The sequence below is a fragment of the Microcaecilia unicolor genome, chromosome 4 (genome assembly GCF_901765095.1).
Source record: "Microcaecilia unicolor chromosome 4, aMicUni1.1, whole genome shotgun sequence".
NCBI lineage: Eukaryota > Metazoa > Chordata > Amphibia > Gymnophiona > Siphonopidae > Microcaecilia > Microcaecilia unicolor.
Window position 1 is genome coordinate 294,176,715 of NC_044034.1, and position 26,765 is coordinate 294,203,479.

General features: G+C 44.0%; 1 protein-coding gene across 1 annotated transcript in view; it reads right to left on the minus strand.

Annotated features, from left to right (window-relative positions):
• Positions 1 to 1,702: 1,702 nt before the first annotated feature.
• Positions 1,703 to 26,765, minus strand: part of LOC115469706 (melanin-concentrating hormone receptor 1-like) — a 55,792-nt gene continuing 30,729 nt past the window's right edge. The window contains exons 2-3 of the mRNA XM_030202492.1: positions 26,133 to 26,675; positions 1,703 to 1,919 (exon numbers count right to left, since the gene is read on the minus strand). Of these exons, the coding sequence (XP_030058352.1) occupies positions 1,703 to 1,919; positions 26,133 to 26,675 (760 nt within the window). The remainder of the gene's footprint in view (positions 1,920 to 26,132; positions 26,676 to 26,765) is intronic.

Below are 26,765 nucleotides of genomic sequence, written 5' to 3' on the forward strand. Positions count from 1 at the left end.
TGGTACCAAAGGAAAAAACATTTACAAATCAGAGGTGGGCCAAAACACTGGTATTTGGAAATTATTACCCGCTGTCCAAGTCTAACCCTCTGGGCTGAGATGTGATGGTTGCAGATTGAAGAGGGCCCTGCACCTTATCAAGAAACTACTGAAAATAGCTTGCAAACTTTAAGGTCATGGGTTGCAATACTTTGGGCCATGTCACAGATGGAATCTGGCATCTAGAATGCTAGTCAGTGTTTGAACTGCATGTGAAGTATAGGATAGGAGACCTATATTCCCTTCACTTCAAACCTTCAAGGAAGAGAGTGAGTGAACGCTGTGGCAGTAAGATCAGGTCATACTAATTTAAATGCCTCTCTGTTCACTAGCATCTCTCTGTATGCCTTTAAAAGTAAAAAAAGTGTGGGGCTCAGCAATAAATAAATAAATACATACATACATACATAGTAAGAAAATAGAAAGGACAATTTGTTTAGAAGAGCAAAATAATAATTATTGTTTTAATCTTTGTACCACCCCATGCTCCTTCCTGTGCTGTATTTAGAAACTGATAGAGGGATGGATGAAAGAGGACCATTCTGGCCCAATTTCCCTAAGACAAGGTAGCAGGGTCTACTTAAAGCTTAGTCACATTGTCCAAACCAGGGCTTCCCAAACCTGTCTTGGGAATGCCACAGCCAGTCGGGTTTTCAGAATATCCACAATGAATATGCATGAAATATATTTGCATATGCTGGGTCTCTAGTGCATGCAGATTTATCTTATGTAAGTTCATTATGGATATTCTGAAACCTGACTGGCTATGGGGTCCCCAGGGCGGGTTTGGAAAACCCTAGAATCTTCTGTGTTCACACAGGAACCTATTTATCAAAGGTTTTCTCCCATTATGTCTATGGAAAAAGAACTTAGAGAGCAGGGCCAACAGCATGAAAACATTCCTCCCACAACTGTTCAATGACACACAGCTCAGATCCGCACAGTAAACACTTCAAACTGATGGTTTTACACTCCATTTCTGCACACAGACTGAGCCAGCTCTGCTGTCTCTCCTTGCAGGTATGAATTACTGGACTTGAGTTTCTGAGGGAGACCAGTGCCTGCCTTTCTCAAATGGAGCAAGGCTCCAACATAATTGGTGTTATAAGTAAGGGTGCAGAGGACCCCTGGGCATGTGTGAACGCCCCCTGTAGTCCTAAGGCAGGCTAGCCTTGTAATTGTTTAAACCGTTCATATGCTGTATCTTGCAGCACCAAGCTTTCCACAGAGTGCTCAAATCGTAAGTCTTGCAAAGGGTATCCTATGGCCGTAGTGTGACGATCTGAACTGAATGCTGGCAAACCTCCCAAAAGCATGTACCCAAATCTTGTCTTTCTCCCACCACTCAGAACCGCAGGCACTTTTGGAGTTCACACCCATACCATGGAGGGTTTTGCTGGGAGGATAATTGGAATGTACCTGATTCGAAGACACATAAATCACAATTGAAGTTGGATCAAAGGTTGCTGTGGGCTGGGTTCTCAATGAATCCAAAGTTCCGGTAATGTTTCTTCACATGCTGCTCCATTGTTAATGGCTTGGCGGCATGAGCAGGAACTCTGTAGAGGCCTGGATGGTCTACAGTGTACATCATTTGGCAATTCACCACACATATTGGCACTTTCCAAACCGGGCACATACTCTCTAGTGCCCCACCTCTTTTCTATACAAAGCTGTTCTCTTCTTGCCCATTGAGGGCAACGCTGATCCTTGTGGACTCAGTGACTGAGCAGGGTGGTGTCTCAGTGCTGAAGGGTCGTCTCCGGCGCTGCGAGACAGGGATGCCCAGCTGAGGACTGCAGATGGTAGAGGTCAGCTCTTGTGTAGGTAGAGCCGTGCCAGCACGGAGTGCTCGCCATCTCAGGATGAAGCGGCAGTACCTAGAAAGAGAACAAGACAGGAGGCAAGGCAATTATCATGGGTGCAAGAGGGAGCATTTCTCTGTGTCCTTTTCCTTTGATGGAATGCAGGGTGAGCCTGTGTTTACAGTACACAGATGTAAAGAGGTCTGTAGTTTAGGCCAGCCTAAGGGTATCTTACATTCTATTTTCACTTGCACACTGCCTTGTGCTTGCCCCCCCATAGTCCAGCATTTTCCCTTCCCTAACTCCCTATTAGATTGTAAGCTCTTTGAGCAGGACTGTCTTTCTTCTATGTTTGTGCAGCGCTGCATAAGCCTTATAGCGCTATAGAAATGCTAAATAGTAGTAGTAGTAGTAATCTCCACCATAGTCTAGCTCATTCCTTACCTACTCCCCATAGTCCAGCGTCTCCACTTCTCTTCCCTTCCCTATACCCTCCTCCTCCCCCTCCCCCCCATGTCCAGCAACTCCACTTTTCTTCCCCCCAGGTGTCCAGCATCTTCCATTCCCCAAACCTCTCCCCATCATCCAGCATCTCTCCTTGCCGCCACCCCCCATATGTCAACCATCTCCTTCCTCTCCTCTGCTACCTCCACTGCCACCCTACCTTAATCCTTCACCCTGAGCACAGTGTGGGGCCTTTGAACACTCATGTGCTCAAGACTTGCAGCATCCTCCTCCTCTAACCCCAAATTGCTGTCAGAGGGGGCAGGATGTGGCATGCCTTGAGTGAGCAAGTGCATGCGCGGCTGCTCAAAGGCCCCCTGCTGCCCTGAAGGCCATGCTGACATTGTACCATCACTAACAAAGCCTGCTGCCTTAGGCAAATATCTAGTCTGCCGGGTGGAAGAGGCAGTCCTGTCTGTACTGATTTAAATCTATACCATTACCATCTCATCCTCCAGAGATTCCAAAATAGGCTAGCAAATGGTTAATGCTATCGTGTATGTACAAGGATTACTAAAATGTGCAGGAGACAGATAGCAAGCACATTCCATGTGAGTACTGCAGTCATCCTGCATAGACCAGGCCAAAGAAACGAGTTTTTAAGCCAGCTTTACATTTTTTTGAGCAAGGATTCAGTCTGGAGCTCAATGGAAAGAAAGTTTCATAGGCTTGGGGCCAGATAGGAGAATGCAGTTTTGGGTTGAATCAAATTGTGCTCATGAAGGGGAAGGAAAGGAAAGACACATTTCATGAGAGGTAAAAAGAAATTGTGGGATTGTACAGAACAAGGAGAGTGGACAGATAGGCCAGAGAATTACTGTAAAGACCCTTATGTGTAAGTGTAAGGATTTTGAACTGAACTCGGAAATATAGGGGAAGACAATGGTGCTGATAAAGTAACATGGTTACTTGGTCAAATATTCATGCCTTGCAGAGAATCCTAATTGCAGTATTCAGAATAGATTGAAAACTCTTCATAGCAGATTGAGTAATTCTCACATAAACACAATTACAGTAGTCTAATCGTAAGGTTACTAAAGTATGAAATTGATCTAGCAACTTAAAAAGTGAGTGGAACTGGAAAAATGCAAAGAAACATTTTGCTGTTGAAGCGATGTGGGTTTTAAATGTGAATTAGTGATCAAGGATAACCTTTAAATGCTTAAACGAAGGTACCAGTTTAACTGAAGACCCAGATAATTCAGTGAAGGAGATGGACCATGAGTTGTGTTGCAGTAGTCTTTAATGGACCAAGAACAAGCCTATTCTCATGATCATGAGGAGACCATCGTTAAATACTGGTTTAAAGGAGTTAATTTGGAAGCATAAGAATGGGTATAGCATATGAAAAGGATATTACCCATGTAAAATTAGGCACTAAGACCCTTTTTTAGGATGCCAACTGTTAGCAAACTGAGGAAGATGTTAAATAAAAGAGGAGACAAAATCAAACTCTGCGCGACTCCAAATGGTAGACGATGGGATAAAGAAGTTGAGCCATTGAAACTAACCTTGTAGGATCTGTGCTGGAGGATGGATGGGCCAATCTGTCAGTCTCTGAGCAGGGGGTATCCCCTTCTGTGATTTTGGAGGGAAGAATAAATAGCTTGTAAACAGGGACTATATTTCTCCCGAGGAATCTGGGGGAAGCAGAAGGGGCCCATAGGGAGCGCAGGCACAACTTGGGGTACTGCTTCCAAGCTAGGTTGTCAGTCTGGGAGTATGGTCATTCCATAAGCCAGCTAGGCTTAACAAAGCCACAAGCTTAAATAATGGAGAAAGAGGAGCCTACAATCCAAGGGAATCATGACTGGAAAGACAAGCCTGCAGATTCCAGTGCCAGATAAACCCAGCAGTGCTCAGATGCCAGCTGCCTGCAAGAAGAGAGAGCTTCAGGGCTGTGAATGACACCTGTTCCCCACTGGCGCATCCCATGTGCTGGGATGGAAGGGACCTGCCTCTCAAGTGCATCCCTAACCCCCAGGCTTGTATATGTTTTTGATTTAAAAAAAAAAAGGCTAATATTTGCCCTCTTTGGACAGATAGCAAATATTCTTCAAACCTTAATCTCCTTATCTGTTTTAAGGTATAAAGGAGGTTTCTTGTTTTGGATTTTTTTTCTAAACAACCAGCACACTATCCACTGCTGGCAGTTGGTTAAGGAGCAGGGTGTTGTTGTGGGGATTTTGTAATTGTATTGCAGCACTAACAGAGAGAAGCTGAGGAGTGAGGTGCCCAGCCCGGGACACATCCAGGTAAGAAAAGGAGAATACCTAATCAGTGTTTCATGTCTGAAACTCCATATCCAGGGAAATGAATAACTTTGAGGGACATTTTCGATATGATGTCTAAGTCTGACTTTGAACGTTTTTCCACAAAACGTCCAAAATCCAAATAGGAAAGAAGGTCATTTTTGAAAAAGAAAAATGTCTATCTTTTTTTTTTTTCAAAAATACTATTTTGAACAAGTTTTTTTGCTTTGGATGGTTTTTTTTTTTGGTTCATTTTTGAAAAAAAAATGAATAAGTGCAAAACAGAGAAAATCAAGCCATTGGAATGTAGGAGGAGCCAGTATTTTTAGCAGACTGGTCCCCCAGACATCACAGGAGAGCAATGGGGCACCCTAGGAGGCACTTCTGTGCATTTCATAAAAATGATCCCAGGTACACATCTCACCTTTGCTCTCTTATCTTGTCCCCTCAGCCCTCCAAAACCCACCCAAAACACATTGTCCCCCACTACAATAGCCCTTATTGGTGAAGGGGGCACCTATATGTGGTTACAATAGGTGTCACAAAACACCTAGCCACCCGCCTGGGGTTACCCCGTGGCCACTTAGAGGGTCTATCCCCAGCAGAGCTCAGGTCCGCCTGCACCTGCTGTTTGTGCTCTACACTAGCACTCTGCTCCCCACCGACTGGGTCCCAACTGCCTCTGGGCAAGTCTCCTGCTCTCAAATTATCCTCGGTGATTTCTAGATTACTGGGGCCACACTCCCAGTGGTCCCACAGTTCCCAAAAAGCACTCACAGACCCAACACACAAACCACCAAGATTCTTTATCAGTCCAGACAGCAGAGGCAATGAACTGAATAGTGTTTATTGTCTTAAAAATATTGAACAATGAACATAAAAAGTGCAATCAGCAAACAATAACAAGTAACTGAAAAATGGATCAATTATAGCATTAACTTAACATTTGTATACTAACTAAGTAGTACCTAGGAAGATCAGGACATATAAATGTTCATCAAGCCTCTACAAAGAGATCCTACACTCTTTTCTTCCTGGGTAAGACTGGGGGAAAAGCCAATAAAATCTAAATGAAATGAGCTCCGGGGCCAATTAGAGCCCAGCAACAATCTTTGAAAGTATAAAAGGCTTAAACAAAGAAAACAGCAGCAGCTTCAAAACATAAACATGCACCATCTGCTGGCCAAACTAGAGATATACACCAGGAAATAAGGCAGTTTTACAGGCTTAAAACACACTGTTCTGTCACAGTAGGGTTTGGTGACTTTGGGAGGGGGGTCACAGTTTCCACCACAAGTGTGAGAGGTAGAGGGAGATAGGGACCCGAGTCCCCCACTCCATAGTGCACTACACCGACCACAAGACTATTCCAGGGACCTGCATGCTGTTCTAATAGACCTGGCTATAACATCTGAGGCTGTCATACAGGCTGGTAAGTCATACTTTTATTAACTTTTTTGGGGTGTGGGAGGGGGTCAGTGACTACTGTGGGGGTACTGGGGGATCATCCCTAATTCCCTCCAGTGGTCATCTGGTCATTTAGGGCACCTTTTGTGTCTTATGTGTTATAAAAACAGGTCTAGTTCAAAACATCTTAGTTTTAGTTTTGTTTTGTTCCATAATGGCTGAATAACATCTAAGGAACACCCAAATCCTGCCCTTAGCACATCTCTGACGTGCCCCCTTGAGATTTGGTCCACTGCAGATGAACAGCATAGAAAAACTTCTGAAAAATAGATTTAAAAAATACTGATTTGGATGTTTTTGTGAGAAAAACGTCCAAATGCTGCTTTATGCCACTTTTTAGATTTTTTCTCTTTCGAAAATGAGTATCTTTATTACCTATTGCTTTACATTTTATTTCCTTTTCTGGACAGTGGAGGCCATCAATAAAGGCACTTTTATTAATGCAGATATACCCAAGGTTCCCTTGTCTCTTTGTGACATTTTCATTTCGGTGTAGGCCCAAAGCTTTTCTCTTCCCTTATACAACAGGACCCTTTTACTTTATTTTGTGCACTGGTACAGCCTTACACATCTTCCCATCTTAAAAGCATCAGTGTCACCCCTTTTTTTCTTCTCTTATGCAGGACTGCTGGGGCTAGTATCACCCCGTCATGAGAAGTCCTCTACAGGTAGTATTTCCCGATCCCCGTCAGCACACCCAGGGCTGTAAGCAGTTGTGCTGGCACAAGGGTAGTTACCACTGCACAGTAACCCCCAAAGGACAGAACTGTCCAGTAACAAAATAATTGGGCCTATATTCAGACCATGGGAGTTAGCCTGGCTAACTCCTGCAGTCACCGCAAAACCAGGATATTCAATGCTGGGCCTTTTCCGGTGACTGGCATTGAATATGCAGTTTATTTTTGGCCGGTTGTAAGATGACCGGCTATGCTGATATTCAGACTTAGCCCATTATCTTTTAACCACATATTCAAGTGGCAAATATAGCCACTAAAGTAGGGCTGAAAATCAGCAGATAGCCAGTTATGGCAACCAATATAACCGGCTCTCTCTGCTAGCTGCTGCTAACCTATGATATTCAGCAGGAGATAGCCAGCTATCCCCTGCTGAATATTGCCGGTTAGCCAGTTATGGGGCATTTAATGTTTGTTATCCACTTTATCTACATACAGCATGAATGTGATGCCAGTGTGCAATCACAAAGGAGTGCAACCTGCATTGAGTGACAGTTGTGCACTGGTCACCTTGCTGGATCATGCAGGTCTTTATCTAACAATGTTAAATATGTTACTAGGTTATAGTTTCCTTCTGAAAAAGGTTGGCTCTCACCCTCACTTCACTGGTCAGGAGGGCCCTCCCTTTGTTCTGAAAGCTGTGAGGGCATTTATAAGTCAAATATTCTATATCAGCTACATGAACTGAGATTAGGGTGCTGCGCACTGTTCCCACTAAGCTGAGCGGGAGTCCTCCACCTACAGTCCTGCCAGTGGGAGGTGCTATTTCACTATTACATTTTCAATATTGAGGGACAGGCAAGCTTTGCAGAACTCTAGGAAACTCGCTTGGCCCTAACTATTGAAAACACAGTATTGAAGCACCATCCTCTACTGGCAGCAATGCACTTGGAGGACCAGGTACAGTCCGACCATTAGGCCACTTGAGGCGGGGCCTCAGGCGGCACTTTTCAGGGGTGGCATCGATTCCCATATACTGCCCTGCCACCGGCAACCACCTCTTTCCTTTATTGCGGCCGCCTCTCTAATGTAACTTCCTGTTTTGTCAGAGGCTTGGGCAGCTGCAGTAAAGGGAAGAGGCAGGTGCCGGTGGCAGGGCAGCAAATGGGAATTGCTGCCTCTGCCAGTTTAGAACGTGATGACACAGGTAAATGCATCTTGGTCCGGGGGAGGGGGGGGGGGCGGCAGCATCTTAGCTCTGCCTCAGGTGGCATTTTGCCTTGGGCCGGCACTGTGGAGGACTTCCGTTCAGCTTAGAGGGAACAGTGGGTGCTGGTCTGACACTGAAGTACCAAGGAGGATAAGGAGTATGTGCCTTGGAGACAACAGGAGAGAAGGCGAGGAGATCAACGGGTGACCTATTGCAAGTGAGTCCATGACTGTTTGCAAGAGCACACTCCCAAATTCTATAATGGCACCCAAAGTTAGGTGCACAATTATAGAAGAGGGACAGTTATGCACATAATATAATTAACTAACTGGCACTGAACCGGTGATAAAGATGAATAACTGGTTGTTAACACGTACTAATTGGTGCTAATTTGCCATTGCGCACTTAACAGACTTACGCTCCTATACTAAAAACAGCGCACATAACTTCTCTTGCATGCAACTGCAAAGGGGGTATTAATGTGGGAGGGGCATGGGCATGTTGGCATTCAGACTATTCTTTCATGCATTTCAATAGAATAGTTGCATTAACATGTCCAACTGCCTCATTTAGATGCCACATTTTACGCCAGCCATAGACATGGCATAAGTGGTCGTGCCTACAGTTTGGTGCATAACTGCAGATTTATGCTAATATTCTATTACAGATTTGATGCACAACTCTGCCGTGTTAGAATACTAGTTTAGTCCCCAGTACCTAACTTTTAGTGGCCTATAAAGAATTAGAATTTACTCCACAGTGTATTCGTATGGATTTTCCTCCAAGAATGTTTGTATTATGCTAAATTGTCACTACTCAAGAAGTTCTGCATCACTGAGGCCACAGGAAGGTGGTAGGAGCAAAAGCAGTAAAACAAAATCTGGGATTATTAGCTGCAGATGTACTTTTAGTATTGTAACATGAAGTAAATTAGGCAGACTTAATGGGCCCTAGAGTTCTACCTGTTGTCAGATTTCTCTACTGTCAGAGTCAGGGTCTCCTAAAATCAACAGTACATTTCAGTCTGGTTTCTCATGTGAGGCCTTGCTACCTAAGTGGATGCTGGAACACACCATCCAAACATCTTAGCTTGTCACATATAAGTGATATTACTTTATGAAGTGAACAGTTTTCACAGGTAACTATACCAAGAGTAAACTCTTAGAGATTTTCACTGTATTGGCAGTTAAATGGGTTAAAGTGCCTTTTCTGCCATCATCTACTATGTTATAAAGTTAACTAACCCTGTTATGTTTATGTTTTGTTAACAACCAGTTGAACTGATCACGAAGACTGTCTATATGCATGTATAACCACTGGGAGGCAACAAAACACAGCGCTCAGAAGAAACTTAACAGACACAGATGATGTTTGTACAAAAGATTGCATGTGGCTTAAACAAGTATGATATGAACTGTCTGCTCTATCTGAGCCATGTTTGAAGAAGCCCACTGCTTTTATAGTAGAGGTTTTCCCCTCATAGTCGAAAGATAAGAGCTAACCTTTTATAAATTTGGTTCTGATATTCCAAAAAACTTGAGCTCTTAAATTTAGGCTTCTAAGGACTTCTTTTATAAAGCAGTGCTACCAATTAGCTGTGCGCCGAATGAGAAGAAGTCTATTCAATTCCCATGGGCTTCTTCACATTCAGCGCATGCTAATCGGTAGCACCGCTTTGTAAAAGGAGCCCTAAGTTAGGTGCCTAAATGTGTCCCCTAGTTTTAGTCAAACATAGGTGACTAATTTTACTTCTGAAATTTTACTTATATAATTTCACTGCCCCTGAACAAAATTCCTCTGCTCCTACAGCTTCTGAGTCCCTACTGTGCTTGCTTCTGTTCTGATATTTTCAGCCTACTATGTTCTGCATTTTGCTGCAGTGTCTGGCATTTTTAACCATACTGTACAAATACATCGTGCATATGAGTCTCCAGCAATCTCAGCAATTGTCTAGCAAAGCTCTGAAAATCCACGGATGAGCTGAAGGGTACTAACAAGAAATGTCATCTAATGTAAGAAAACAGGCAGCCTGGCTTCAAATATAATAGAAAATGGGGGTGGGGAGGGGGTATCTCTCTGTGCAAGCAACTGGGAGTGGTCCCTCTGAGGGATCCCAGATTCTGCATGGCATCATCCTCCCATATCTGTTGTCTCTCCAGAGAAGCCACTCAAAAAATATTCAAACAGGCCACTGGTGCTCTTCCTAGCACTCATTCTCTTTACCCCAGGCAGGAATAGCATAACATCTGGAAAAGAAGTTAGCCACATTCGGGTTAATATTCAAAATGATTGAACTGGTCAGAAACAGCTCCTGGCCAGTTAAATCGCCTGTTTGGGGTCAACTGCTCATTTTCAGTGGCACTTAATCGGCCAGGGTAACTGCATAAACAGAACCGCATATGTCAGTCCTATTTTTATGCTGTGTCCCGTGGAGGGACATAATCGAACGCGAACACCTATCTCCATGTGCGTCTATGTCCGAAAACGGGTACGTGAAGAGGCGGGACAGACCGTATTTTCAAAAAAATGGACGTTTTTCAGCTGGGCGTTTGTTTTTTTTAGCGATAATGGAAACTAAAAACACCCAGCTCAAAAACATCCTAATCCGAGCCATTTGGTCACGGGAGGGGCCAGGATTCATAGTACACTGGCTCCCCTGATATGCCAGGACACCAACTGGGCACCCTAGAGGTCAGTGCGGTGGACTTCAGAAACAGCTCCCACATGCATAGCTCCCTTACCACGGGTGCTGAGCACCCAACTCCCCTCCCCCAAAACCCACTACCCACAAATGTACAACACTACCATAGTCTTAGGGGTGAAGGGGGCACCTACATGTGGGTACAGTGGGTTTTGGAGACCTCCCATTTACCAGCACAAGTGTTACAGATGGGGGGGGATGGGCCTGGTTCCACCTGGCTGAAGTGCACTGCGGTACCCACTAAAAGTGCTCCAGGGACCTGCATACATGCAGGCCTCTAGGACTTGTTGCTGCTATATAACATTGGCACACCAGTTGACACCTGAAGACTAATCTCTCCAAAAACGTCCTTTATTGGAATAAGCACACTTACTCACAGTTAACTGCAGATCAGAGGTTGTGCCCCACTGGCAACGAGTCTCCCTGGTACTAAGATTAGCAGTAGGTCAGAGCTGGCAGAATGCTGTACAATGCCCTCTTTCAGCCACATTCAAGGGAAGAACTAAGTTCTCTAACGTGGCTAACACATGAAAGGGATCTAAAACTGGCTTACAAAAATGGCCACTACCTCATGGACTACCGGAAACAAAACAGGGCACACTCTGACCCAGTAAGCAGGGGGAAAAGCACCATGGGAGTAGAGCCTACCAACTACCAACATTGTGAGCATTTGCCACAAGCTAGTGGAATCACGGAGTCCAATACCCTACACCCACCACAATGCATTGCTAATGTGACTCTGCACTGCACATAACAGAAAAGGTGTCACACTCACCCGAGAGCCACATCAGAACCAGGGAAAGGCTGTCACAGGATAGAACACATTCTGGTGTCATAGAGGTGGGTACGGCATTTGAGGCTGGCATAGAGGCTGGAAAACAAAGTTTTTAAAGTGGGTTTTTTTTGGTGGGAGGGGGTTAGTGACCACTGGGGGGGTCCGGGGAGGTCATCCCCGATTCCCTCCAGTGGTCATCTGGGCAGTTGGGACACTTTTTTGTGACTTGTTAATGAAAAAAAAGGGTCCAAAAAAAGTGACCCAAAATCGCGGTAAAAACGCATCAGCTAAAGATGCCCATCTCTCCTCGGCCGATAACCACGCCCCAGTTCTGCCTTCACCATGCCTCCGACACGCTCCGTCAACTTTACCCGTTTCTGCGATGGATTGCAGTTGGAAACGCCCAAAATCGGCTTTCGATTATACCGATGTGGGTGCCCACGGGAGAAAGACACCCATCTCCCGATTTGGGTCGCAATATAGGCGTTTTTCTCTTTCGATTATAAGCAGGATAGCCAGTTAAGAGATGAACATAACACTTAACCAGCTATGCATTAGCTGGCTCTGCAAACCCAGAAATTTAATGCTATGGTTTGACACTAAATTTCAAGGCATAATGCCGGCAGCAGTCAGCTACCATTGGCTGAAGATCGGGCCCCTCCTGTCTGCTTCAGCCTGCTTTGGTTTCGCTAGAAATATCAGAGGACCTTTGTGATATCATCAGCCACTGTTTTGTTGAGTCAGTGGTGTTTATGACATCACTCAGAGAAGAGTTCTTATATCCAATTCCAAAACTATTGTTTTATGCTCTTAACTTTGAAAGTTAGGCTCCTAAATTGGCCTCTGAAATTTTAGATAGGATGACCTTTCCTCTTGATTGACAGCACCCCTCAGTTTAAGGATAGCATGGAGACTGCTGCAGATTCTAATTGACTGGAGCTGTTCAGGGATTTATTCTGATTAATATTTGGGATCTTGAAGGAATTTTTTGTTTTATTTGTATTGAAAAGCTGCCTTCCTTTAGATTGCCACAAGGAAATAATTACTCTAATGTAGCAGGCTGAAAAAAAAAAACACATGCAGCAAGATGGACTGAATGAAGTCTTCATATATGCAGGCCTGGCCCTATGGCTAGGTGAACTAGAGCAGCAGACTTTGGAGAGGGCAGTGGTAAAGCATTGGAATGTGCCAGAGTCTTTCTCCTAATGGACCTACTGCTGCCGCCCACCACTTTCTCCCATGCTGGCCCAAGTTATAGAAGATTGAACACTGGTTGAGTTCTATAAATACAGGCCTGCATTGAAGCACTGCCGTGTCCCATCCCTCTCTGAAGCAGAAGCTGGCAACCTAGGGGCATAGGGAGGGGAAGGGGAGATGTTGAACTATGGGGAGAGGTGGGATGGTAGGGCCTTGATTTGCCCCTGGAGAGGGGTGCACAGTTGAAGGTTCACTGAGGACATCTGAAACCCTTGGACTGGGCCTGCCCAGAAACCCTCAAGCTCCCATAAAATGTAAACACTCACAGCCTTGCTACAGTCAGCTAGCCTGACTCACTCATGCTCGATGAGACTCTTATGTGATAAGAGGCAGGGGCACAGCCAGACCTCGAGGTGGGATGGGGGCCAGAGCCCAAGGTGGGGGGACATTTTGGTCCACTGCCCTGCCGCCACTCCCATTCTCCACCTCGCTGCCCCCCCTCTGCCGCCTCACCGCCCTGCTCCTCCTCACCCACTGCTGCCACTGTTAACACATCTTGGCTGGCTGAAACAAATACCTTGGCTAGTGGGGGTCCCCAACCCCCACAAAATGAAGCCTTCATCCAGCGCTGGTCTCCAGCGCCGCCGCATTGCCTGCGCTGCTATCTCTTCCCCTCATGTCCGGCACGCTTCTTTTAGTGAAATTCAATTTCAGTAAAAGGAACGTGCCAGACGTGACAGGAAGAGAGCAGGGCAGTCAATGTGGCGGTGCCGGAGACCAGCGCTGGACGAAGGCTTCATTTGGTGGGGGTTGGGGACCCCTTCCAGCCAAACCAGTGGCCAAGAGCAAATTGGGGGGGGGCCCAGGCCCCCATGACCCAAAGTATCTACGCCACTGGTAAGAGGCACCACCGACTGCACTCATTGACTGCTAATACAGGAGAGCTGCATACATAAGGAAGGATGGAAAGTGACAGCATGCAAACAGTAAGTGCCAGGAAATGTGCAGAGGAATGGAAATGAAGCACTAGCAGATAGGAAACATGAGTTGTTTTCCAATAGAACATTCAGGGAATATATTATTCCATGTCTAAAGGATGCATCTTTTCTAATGATGCAAATAAAATTAAAGGGGAAAGCATAGGGAGAGGAGGTTACTAGATTCTCTCTTCAGAAAGATATTTTCAGCAGTGTATGCTTAAGCTGTTTTGCTGTAGTATATCACAAGGTCACCGCAAAGAACTAACTGGTCTTCTTGTACAGAAACATAAGGTATATTTGAAGGCAGGGCTTAATTTGTGCCAGAATAGGGTCTAACTGCATTCCAGCACTTGTTAGGTCCAAGGAAGTGATGTCAATACGTCATGGTTCCACCTCCCACCTATTCCATCTAAGCTGGGAGGCCACGTACCTCTTTTCCCCGGCTTTGAATCAGCAGGCAGCTGGAAGTTATATGATGTATAACTTCCGACTGCCTGCTGATTACCTTGTGGCAGCAATGCAGCAACTGCCCTTACGTCTGCGCTCACTGCAGCTTATGCAAAGGCATCACTTGATCCCCCCTCCCCATACACTTCTTCAGTAGTGCACCAGTGCTGCAGAAGTTCAGAGCGCCAGACTGCCCAGGAGATTTCTCATGCTTCCCCACATATAGTGCAGCACTGGACCACTCAGGAGATTTCTTCCCCACTTCTGTTTCTGCACATCAGTGATGCAGAAGTTCCCAGTGTCGACCACCCAAGACTCTCTCTTTGCTGTAGGCAGCCTGCTCTTCCGATTATTCGGGTCAAGGGGGGCCATGAAGGGCTGCAGAAGTAGCAATGAGGAGGGGGGAGCTGGAATAGCAGTTTTAGGGAGGGCTAGAGAAGGAAAGAGCATGGAGTGGGGCAATGCTGGCTAGGAGGAGAGAAAGAAACAGGGGCAATACTGGACAAGGGGAGAGGGAAACAGGGGCAATACTGCATAGGGGGTAGAGAGAGATGGGGCAATGATGCATAGGAAGGGGAGAAAGAAAGACAGATAAAGCTGGATGGGGTGGGGAGAAGAGAGAGAGACGGGGCAATGCTACATGTCAGGGTGAGAGAGAAAGACAGACGGGGGTGATGCTAGATGGTGGTGGTGGTGAGGTGAGATGATGGATAATGGGTGGGGAGAGAAAGACTTAGTGAAAGACTGGGGAATAAGAGGAAGATGGCCAGGGTGATGGAAAGCTATAAGTAGATGTAGTAAAAAAAAAAGAGGGAAGATGCAGACTGGATAGTAAAAATGAATGAAATCTAGACAAAAAGGCAGGAAGACATGGAAGAAGGCTGAAAAGAAAAGATCAATGTTGGAGCTGGATGTCATGGAGAAGGTGAAGGAGACAGGGGAGAATGAACAATGACAAATGGACAGAAGCTTTTAGAAAGAGACTCAGAAGAAGACAGGAAAGCAGTAGTCAGAGATTGGGACCAATACAATTAACACAATTAAATGGCCAGACAACAAACATAGAAAAAAGAATTTTATTTTTCATTTAGGATGAAGTAATGTGGTAACCATGTTAGTTCATTTTATAGGTTAATAAAAGAAAAAATGGAAAATAGGGTAATACCTTTTAATTGGACTACATACATTTTTGGACTAGCTTTTGCAGGCCAAAACCTCCTTCTTTAGTCTTCCAATCGAGACAGTATACTGCTGTCCCCGCACCATCCAATAGAATGATATCACTTTATTTTCCATTATTTCTTTTATTTGTTATGTATTGATTGAATATGTCAGTTTTTCACACATACATCTGCGATCTTCATATTTTGCACAGTCTAGGGAGACATGTATCATTGTTTCTCTTTCTCTGGCAATGTATTATATACAGAGCCTGGCTTCTTGGTGGTTCAGTTTAATTTTTGTCTACCTATTTCTATTTTTAGTTTGTGGTTACTATATTTTAGTGAGGATCTATTTGTGCTCTGCACATGTCAGAGAGACCTGGTATTCTGATAGCATCACATATCTGTGTAGGATTGATCTATAATCCAGCTTCTTTAGTTTTCCAGTAGGTGTATTGATGTTGTACTGCCCACAGCAATATTTATGGTGCTGTCTTTTCCTAGGTAGGCCCTTGTGTGACTCCTGGAAGTTGCTGTTAGATGATAGAATTGATTTATAGATCTTCGCTCCTGAGTGACTTTTGTAGGGTTTTGTATTACTTCACAGTATGCCTGGTACTGGATTCAAGATTAGGATTTAGATCTCACCTTTCTCAGTAGTAGCTGAAGGTGAGTTATATTCTGTATATATCATGTAGTGTGCTATTGTGATACTACTAAGTACTTCGCAATGAGTGGGATTGTCCCCAAATTGACAGACTATACATGTTTGTAACAAATGCCACTATCTTTGGCTATGTAAGGTAACAGTGTGATGTTGCTTATGTGGAAACAATATGTTAATGTGGATATAAAATGTACCATATTTAGTGTGGCTATGTTCTGAGAAGTGTGCACTAGAGTTTACTTTAAGGTGCTAATTGGCTTTTGACCTGGGATTCTCTGCTGCTGCAACTGGAATTTACAGGATTAACTATGTGCCCAAAGGGGGCGAAAAGCAAGCCTCAACATATATTTTATTATTTATTTATTAAGAATTATTTACTGCCTTTTTGAATGAATTCACTCAAGGCGGTGTACAATAAGAATAAATCAAACATGAGCAATAGACAATTACAGCAGTAAAAACATTCAAGTAACAATAGACTTTAAAACCTGCTTTTGAGATTTTTTTTTTCAAGGAAATCCAGAGCCACAATGGAGATCTTGTGCCTGTCTAGGTCAGGCCAGGGGGATAGGCAGAACTGGGGGGGGGGGGGGGGGGGGAGGATAATTTTGTAAGTAAAACTGGTTTTGCCTTTTAAATTCAGACTGTGTATAGGTGGGAGATTCTGTCTTCACCCTTCCCCCATGATTTGAGTGAGTAAATCAGGTGTGTGTTCAGCACACTGTGGGAAGGGGGCAGAAAGAACGAGAGAGATGACCACTTGGAAAAAGAAAACTTTTTACCTTTCACCACAAGAAAAAAGGCAGATGCAGAGAGAGGAAGAGAAGCTCTGGTCCTCACCACAAGAACAGTAGATATCTACAGAGAAAAAAAGAGGGACCCTGTTCTTCATTACAAGAAGACAGCGGTTACAGAAAAAGAGCTGTGCTCTAGATATGGAATTTTCCAGTAAACACTGGCTAAAAAAACAAGGGAAGCCATCCACCGGATAGAGTAAAGTTCTACAGCTGAGAGAATGAATTCCCAAAGGCTTTCATCTGAGTAAGTAACCAGGACTCATCCTCTGAGGGTATTCAGATAAGGACAGTCAGTTGAAATCACTACCCTTATATCTGTAAAGAGTGCAGAAGTACTTTCTGTTTTGTGCCTATGGGCTTAAAAAGCAATCAGCTTTTCTCTCTGATTGAGAAAGGGAAGAGTTTTGCAGAAGGAAAAATAATGCCAGAAATCACAGCACATACCATTCAGAGACTTCAAGTCACGGATTTCTCCACGTAGAATAAAGTCTGTCTTCAGAGAAGACTTGAAAGAATTGCCTGTGCTCTGTGCTAGGAATTTGAGGTGTGCAGACTTTGTCATGTGCTCGATCAGAGACATTCTGCCTAACTCTCACCATCAAGGTATCTGTACACTTATGGAAAGACATTAGGATCCTGCTTTAAGGGTGCTCACAGTGACACATAGAGATTGTGCCAGAATAATATAATTTACTTTACCATGACACCACTAGTTGCTAGAGAGAAGGAGTTTCCCCTGTGACCAGTATTCCAATTGTAGCGTGATATGAGTCTAATCATCAGAATTAAATGTGTAGCATAATATTGATTATGCTGAATCAGATACAAAAATACAGCTTTAAAGATATATTTGAAACTGCAGCAGAACTCCAAGCTCTTCTCCCCCTCCCTTTGGGAACATTTAAAAGACAAAAGGTACTGCCTGCAAGGAGTTTTCAAACTCTTTCTCTCTCTCCCTTTTCCTGGGAAACTTTTGGGAACACTTAACAAAGACAAAAGAGAGATAAATAGCTTCCTCTGCCCTCCCATCTAAAATTACTATTAACAAAAGCTTGACTAAGGTGGGTACCTGAAGGCTCATCAGGACATCTCCGAAAACCAAAGACCCAAGAGACAGAAAGTCTGGAGAACCCATTGAAGACAAAGACTTCAGAGGAAAAGCATAAACAAAACATTTGCCTGTCATCAGAGGTATACCTGCCCCCTCCCATCAGCTATCAGACAAATGGATGCCAGGACATCTGCAGAAAGGAAAGACTTATAATGTGATCATTTGAACAGACTACAATAACCATAATGCCTTGCAAGTTATCCAGTGCAAACCAGGAAGCAGGTGCTGGGACTCTGTGATCATATCCTCCTGTAAGCTTGCAAGAGTATAAAAGATAGAAGCTGTTCCAGACATAATCAGATGCTTCTCTTCAACTGCAACTCAGATCCATCACTGCAGAAGCCCTGCTCCCTGCTCCTGTGACCACATGGCTCATCACTCTGCTGAATAATAGAACTTTTCCAAAAGACTTTCTCTCTCTCAGCTTCAACAATCCTACAACAAAGACTGTTCTGTAAGTTATAACTTTTGATCTAGATTTGCTACTTTATTTAAGCACAGATTATCTGTAAAGATCTCTTAAAAGAACTATCTCTCACTTATATGATTGCATTAATCATATTGTAACTTAATAAACCTTTTGAATCTAAATATATAGTGTTCTTATTCTTTAAACCTGGTAATGCAGGTTAATGCAATCCAATAAATACACTTAATTCCTTTTAAATCATTCTTACCTTATAGGTAAGTGGTGGAGAAACATTAGTGAGTGCTCTAGCTATCCCCAAGTATAAATTAATTCCTTGTAACACAATCACTAGACAGTATTCCACTAGTCTTGGAGGGAACTCACCAGAGGTATAAGACCCTGTGCTCAGTTCAAATTCTTGTAATTGGTTCCTTGTCTCCCCAGTTGATGCCCTCTGGGTGAGAGAACTCATCCACCCAAAAGAACCTAGCCAACCAGCTACCCTAGCCAGAACATTCAGTTAGGAGAAACCTAGGAGCCTTTAGCAGTAACAGCAGCCACTTAAGCTCTCTGCTGTGACTGGGATAATGGGAACCTACTAAAACCACTCCTGGCACTAAAGAGTAAAAAAGAAGCTTGGCTCAGTAGCGTATTTCCAGCAGGGTGACCAAGACCATTTATCATCTCTACAGGAGCCTGAAACAGCTCCAGAGGCTGAAGAAACAAGAACCATTGAGAGCTACATCTCTCCTGGGGACCATCACACATTCAACCAAGACCAAGCCACCTAAGGCACTTCTCAAGAGCCTCAGAGTTCCTCAGTCTCTCAGTATCACTGATAAAGGTGATAATCTTCTTTGAAGCATATTTATACTATCTGCCACATTGTTATTAAGAAAAGCTGAAGAGAGTAACAGGAAGATAGTAAGGAGGAGAAACGGTGCAAAGGAGAGTAAGAGACTTTGTAAATACTCTTGAATACTGCCTCTGCAATATTTACTGCCTCTGCTACTGTAATTGTCCCAGTTATCTGCCTACCTTGACTTTAAAATTAATTTGTTAGTTCAGAACACCAGCTCTGGAATGGTCTACTTTATTGATTGTATGTGGAGTGCAGAGTGTGTGGAATAACTGCCACAGCCTTCCAGTTTCTACTGGCCCAAACCAATAAATGTGTTATGTGAGCTGTTCCCTGATACAGTCTCTGGTCATTGACAAGGGACCAACCTTACACTTACTTAATACTCACAGGCAGAGCCTATGTCTTGGTGTTTTCTATTTTAGCCAGTACAATACACAACAGTGCAAAATGTAAGGACTGTGGATGGAACCCACTGCACTATTCTGGTGAGAAAGAAACTCTGGGCTTGATTGATTTGATTTTGCTTAAATATGTTCACAGGCACTAACCTGTTTTCCTCTCCTTTGATTGCTAAACTGTTTTACTGCTCTTGTATGTAGTTCATCAGAGATGCCTGCAGTAAAGGTTTATTATTGTGCCACTTGCCATTTTTTTCACTTGTACTTGGGCTTGGGTAGGGGAATTTGGACTTTGTCTGACTCCTTACAGACAAGAACCCTATTTCGTTCCACCTAAACTAGTAAGCCAAGGGTCAATTTTGCTAGCTGTTCTGCCAGCTACCCATTCCCTTGGCACTGAATATCCTTCTTTACCTGAGGGTGGCACTACAAGTAAATGAAAAATAATTAATCCAATCTCTCCTTACAAATTTACAGCCACAACAGCACATCCAATGGTACTCAATCAAAATCCTTCATTGAACTGCTTTTTCCTCTTAACCTTAGTTATGGAAAACCTTAATCTTAATGCAATCACCCGGTCTCCTTTTAGATAGAAATGAGGCATTGCATCTATGTCAATCAGGTTCTTGGATAGAGAATTCTTCAGCAACTATCTTGGTGGATCTATAAGACCAGGGCAGGATAACCCCTTAGTGGGCCCTAGGCTAAAATGCATAATGGGCCCTCCTGGTTTAATTTATTTGTTTAAAAAAATGTCTATCCATCAATTCTAGGTGGGTAACAATTGTAACATACACAATACTATTAATGACATATCACATAACACAAAACACAGCATAAGCATCAAAGTTTGACTATTTGGTGTGCAAAATGTTAGCAGGCCTCAAAAGCTTTAACAAAAAAGTAAGCTTTTAGTTGTTTTCTAAACTGCACAGCAAAACCAATTTGTCTAACCTCTAGTGGGAGTGTATTCCATAGCATCGCTCCTTCCACATAAAAAAATAAAAGAACGATAAGCATTCAGTCTAATGTGTCTAAATGTTGGCAAGTGAAGCAATAATTTGTCAATACAACTCAAGCAAAATGTTGGTCGGTGAAATGTTGTAACTTTCATGAACAGGGCAACTGGAAGAGAAGGAAGCAGGAGGTAAGAAATGTTGCTCACCAATTCTTGCCACCTGGAGGACAATGCAGAGAGGATGGGTAGAATAGGCAAACATCTGTGGGCAGCAGAGGCTTTGTTCTTTACCACCCCCTACTGCAGTGATGGAGGACCTTTCAGAGACCGAGTGCCCAAATAGCAACCCAAAATCTAATTATTTATCGCAAAGTGCCAATAGGGCAATTTAACCTGAATAACAGGTGCCGGTACTCATTATAGGCGGGGTCACCACATGACTCCACCCCTATGATAGCCACACCCCTTACCCCAGCCATGGCGAATATAAACAGACATCATTGAAAATATTATACTAGTATAGGAGAAAAAAATAACTTGATTTTTTTTCTTTATAAATCATTTCTGTAAGCTGTTACAGCTCCAGTATACCCAGTGCAAAATAAGACAGCAGATGTAAATTCTCAAATTGGACATATTCCAAACAATAAAATTAAAATAAAATGATTTTTTTCTACCTTTGTTGTCTGGTGATTTTGTTTTTCTATCCATATTGGTTCTAGTCTCTGATTCTGCTGCTCTCTATCTGTTCTCTTAACTCCATTTCCAGGGCTTCCCTCCCTCCCACCCAGCACCAGGCATCCTACCCTCCCACCAGGCATCAGGCACCCCTCCCTCCCTCCCAGCACCAGGCATCCCTCCCAGCACCAGGCACCCCTCCCTGCCTCCCACCCTCCCAGCACCAGGCATCAGGCCTCCCACCCAGCACCAGGCCTGCCTCCCTCCCACCCACCCAGCACCAGGTCGCCTGCCCGCACCCCCTCCGAGCACCAGGGCCCCCCCTCCGAAATTTAAAAGTCATACCTGGTCGGGGTTAAGGCGGCGTTGGCAGCGGCAGCAGTGAAAAGCGCTGGATCAGCGTGCTTTCAGCCTTCCCTTCTGTCTCTCAAGCGCTGGTCCCGTCCTCATTTCCTGTTTCCGCAAGGGCGGGACCAGCGCTTGAGAGACAGAAGGGAAGGCTGAAGGCGCGCAGAGCCTGCGCTTTTCACTGCCGCTGCCGACGCCGCCTTAACCACGACCAGGTATGACACTTAAATTTTGGAGGGGGGCCCTGGTGCTCAGAGAGAGGGTGGGCGGGTGACCTGGTGCTCGGGCGGCCTGGCGCTGGGTGGGTGGGAGTGAGGGAGGCCTGATGCAGGTATGACTTTTAATCGGAGGGGGGCTGGAACTGGCTGAGGCGACGGCGTGCGTGCCAACAGAGAGGGCTCTGCGTGCCCTCTCTGGTACGCGTGCCATAGGTTCGCCATCACTGCTCTACTGTCACTTTTCTGTTAACAGTTGTTCTGCCTTGGGAACCATTGGGACTACAACTCTGAGCGGGCCTCTCCTAAATGTGAGGGCCGTAGGCACATGCCCAGTTTGTCCAGGCTTTAACATTACCTTGTATAAGACAAGATATGGAGCTTTCTGTGGCCTTTGAATTAGTAGATAATTCATTATTGTACAGATTGAAAAAAAAAAAGCGAGAAGGATAGGAGAGTATGGGACTGGTTCTAGCCTTTTCGAGAGGGTTAAGGACAGCAGGTCTACTGGAATCAGTAATCAGGGGAATTAAATTAGAATATGGTATGCTCCGAGGATCAGTGCTGTCACCAGTCCTGTTCAACATTTATCTGAGCCCTTTACTGGAACTTTGGGGCTGAGTGTTATGCAGATGATATGTGGTTGTATTTACCTGTGGGGAGTGATCAAATGACAGCTGTAAGAAATCTGAATGACTGTCTGGCAGCAGTTGTGATATGGTTGGCTAAGGCTACATTGAAGCTGAGAATATCAGCGGTGCTATGGGTAAGTAGCATGTTGAGATGGAATTTTTTTTGTCCCCCAAAGGAGATGGTTCATGACTTGAGTGTTTATTTTGCAGAGAGTTTAAATTTATGTTGTAGTTCACACCACCACTGGATCTTTGCATTTGCTTTGGCATGTACTGTACACCCTTTGTTGTTTAAAATAAAAAAAAAAAACTTAGTCACAATCATCCATGCACTAATTACAACCAGGATAGATTTCAGTAATTATTTGTATTAGGAACTACCACTTAACAGCTTCTGCAGAATATGCTGACAAAAGCTCCAGTGGGGAGAAAGACCAGGACCATGTATCCTCCCTTCTGAAGGATCTGCATTGGCTACTAGAGAAATTTTTATGTTTTTAATTTTTTTTACATTTGTACCCTGCGCTTTCCCACTCATGGCAGTCTCAATGCAGCTTACATATGCAGGTACTTATTTGTACCTGGGGCAATGGAGGGTTAAGTGACTTGCCCAGAGTCACAAGGAGCTGCCTGTGCCTGAAGTGGAAATCGAACTCAAGTTCAGTTGATAAGGCTTTGAATAACAAGGGGCCAGAATATCTGACTCAGCTATTTTCCTATTCTCAATCAGGATGCTCTATGAGGTCATCATAGCAGGCATTTCTAGCTGGATCCAGTTGGAATGTACAAGACAGAAGGCCAGGTACTTGTGACCTGGATTGGTCACTGTTGGAAACAGGATATTGGACTAGATGAACCATTGGTCTGACGCAATATGACTACTGTTATGTTCTAAGGCATTATGTTGTTCAGCTTCTGTCGTATGGAATTAATTTGTATTTGTAAGGTTTAACAGTTTTTATTCAGGATCAAAGTAACAATACACCACAGCAGAAAGATATCACAATGCAGAGACTACAGTATGATATGATATATGAAAACAATTAAACAATACACTGAAAAGAACCCAAAGGTAAAGGTAAAAACCCCAACGTGTAGTCCAAGAAGTAGGCTTGGACCAAGAAATCTTCACAGCCAGAGGTCAATAAAAGCAACTTTATTCAGCACCACACAAGTGCCTGACCTGACATGGGTCCATCATGTTTTGACGGAACAACATATTTTTTTTCTTACATTTGTACCCCGCACTTTCCCACTCATAGCAGGTTCCATGTACATATTATATACAGGTACTTATTTGTACCTGGGGCAATGGAGGGTTAAGTGACTTGCCCAGAGTCACAAGGAGCTGCCTGTGCCTGCAGTAAGAATTGAACCCAGTTCCCCAGGACCAAAGTCCACCACTCTAACCACTAGGCCACTCCTCCAGTTTTTCCTTGTTTTGTTGCTTTTGTTTTTTATGTGTTTCTGCTTTTATTTCTGCTCATTGAAACCATTTGGTCATTTTTATTGTTGTAATATTTGATATAAATATATATATATATATTATGTACAGTGTCAGACCCCTGAAGCAGACGGTTGTTCTGTCGAAACACGGCCCCCTGTCAGGTCAAACACTTGTGTGGTGCTGAATAAAATTGCTTTTATTGACCTCTGGCTGTGAAGATTTCTTGGTCCACCACTAACAATTAAACAATAACACAGAAGCGAACAAGGAACCACAAAACACAGAAAGCAAAAGAAGCTTATGATCCCAATTTTGTAAGCACCCTGCTACCATCCATCCCTATTCCTATAACCTCCAAAGTACAACTATGATGGTCTATTGTCTTATGACTCCAGGCCATCTTTTATGATATAAATATACCAAGGACTACCCTGCCCTCCTGTCCCCAACCCTCTCCTCCCCACCCAGACACTGAACCCCAACCCAGCTCAGCATTAAGTGGTAAACAATTCGTATACCAGAATGTATTTAGTACTTCACTTCTTGCCTTGTATGAAACAGTTTGTAAATAGCAGGTCCAAACAGACAAGAATACCTTTTGTCTTCTTGGGGTACCAAGGGCAGCCCTCGCCTCCCATAACATTAGGGCATGCAATCTGTTTCTTCAATACAAAAAAGATGGGGGTGTATCCTGCAGCCAATGATTAAGTATACACTTCATCCCCAATACATAGGCCTTGCTGAGAAATAAATGAGATGCTTTATCATGACTCACATAAGCTTCTCATTTAGCCAAGAGGACTTCCTTCCAAGAAAAGAATACACGTTGTTGTTGGCCAAAAATATTTCCAAAGTATCTATAAATTGCCCTCCAAAAAGCTTAGATACCACTACATTTCCAGAAGCCATGAAAGAAAGTGTTGTCCTCCTGCTGACACTTGAAACATTGTGCAAGAGACACCCAACCCGCTCTAAAGGCCTGTAGTTGTGATATATATGCTCTATGAAGTATATTATATTGACTCTCTTGGAGTCTGGTGTTGAAAACTGGCTTTGGGATTGCCTTTATCATTTTGGGAAAGTCCACTCCTTCCAAAGTATACCCAAGATCTCTACTCCATGCTGCCTTAAGAGGACCATAGTCAATTGGATGGGCAAGAGAGACCAAGGCTTTATGCAACCCAGATACTGAGACGTCCAAAAGCATCTCCCTTTAAAAATTCCCAAAGCATCCTGCCTACATATGTTCTTAAGGCTTGTTGATCCAAGCTAGTACAATAGTGATGTAACTGCATGCAAGCAAAATAGTCCTTCTGAGTTAAAGAAAGTCTTTGCTGTAATTCTAAAAAGGAATAGAGTCTCCCTTCCCCATTAAACAGATGCTCAAGTAATGTGATACCCAGGTCAGACCATCTCCTAAAAAGGCCAGCGTCCATTCCTGGTGTTACACTGGCATAAAATCAGCATTTCCCCCACATGGCAGCAGATCACTAACGTTAGAATTTTGATTCCAAAAATGTAAGATCTCCCTCCATAGGCTTCTTAAGGGTTGTAGCAAAATACTATGGCAAGTCACTGGTAAACTCCCAGAACGGACCTGAAGGACAGAGTTCAGATGCCAAGGGGTGTACATTGAACCAATTCAAACACCCTGTCAAGAAGATGTCTCAGTAAACAAGCCTAATTATACCATTTAAGATAAGGCAGACCTAAACCCCCTTGTGACCAAGTGACATTTCTATTTGTAATTTGGCAGAAGCTGAATGTTTGGCTTTTCACAAACCATTGAAGGCTTGCCTGTTCTCCAAGGCATTTGGAGGTTCTTAGGGTTAGGCAAGGCTATCCTTGGGGTCGCAGAAGTTAGCAGCTGTCTGACTCTGTAGAAGGATGCATGATTTGAGGTTGAGGTGGTTAAGGAACGGAGGAAGGCTTTTATTAAGGTGGTTTAGGTGGAATCCCAAATTGAATTTGTGTAATGTTGTATTTCGTTGTGTAAACTGCTGTGACCTTATTTTAGAACTGTGCTGCATCAAATTTGTAACTAACTAAATAGTGCTTGAGTGTCCTTGCTCCCCCTCTTGTGAGCAATGCATCTTTGTACAACCCTGTGAATACTTGGCATGTCCACTAAAAATCATGATTATAATAATAACTCTCACACATTTATACAATTAAAACTAATTGCTTAACTGGCCTTTCCCATACTGAGTGTGTAACACCATCAGTCTGAACTCTAAGTGCCTTTCCAACCACTGCCATAGATATACCCATTAGTAAAAGTTTTCTGGTTGGATAGTTCTTAGAAGACAGTTATAGGGTCAAATCTAATTTACACCCCATGGAAGAATAACCTTCTCAAGTACCCATATCCTTCCTCCCCCTGGATCTCATACCTTGAGTGAGCAATCCTTTCCCGAAAAAATTCTGTGAAGAAGATAACAAGGACAGGGCTGACACAGCTGTGGGCATAGCTGAGGCAGATGGTGGCCTGGTTCAGGTAGAAGAAGGACTTGGAGGGCGTGGCAGTCAGGTTAACCAGCTGCACCACGTGGAAGGGTGTCCAACAGATCAGGAAGGCTGCGATGATGGTGAGTGCCATACGCGTCACCTTCTTGCTGCGTGCTGACTTCTTCTTTTGCACCCTGCGCATGACGCGAAACAAGTGGTGCAGTGTGAGCGAGTAGAGCACAGTGATGATGAGCACTGGCAAGATGAAGGCCAGGATAGACTGGTAAAGCGTGTACCAATATAGGCTGCTGGGGCCGGGCAGGTCGATCAGACAGATTTCTGTCTGGTTGTCTCGCTGGACCCTGGCGTAGAGCATGGCCGGTGTGGTCAAGAGGAGGCTGCCTGCCCAGACTGCCCCATTAATCAGTGCCGTGCAGTGCATTGTGCGCTTCTGGCCCATGGTGGCAGAGTAGACCACAGCTACGTACCTGGGGAAAAGAAAGAGAGAAAGTGAATAAGAAACATTCATGATACAAGGGCATAGAGGTGTAGATCTGATTTTTCTGCACACATAACAG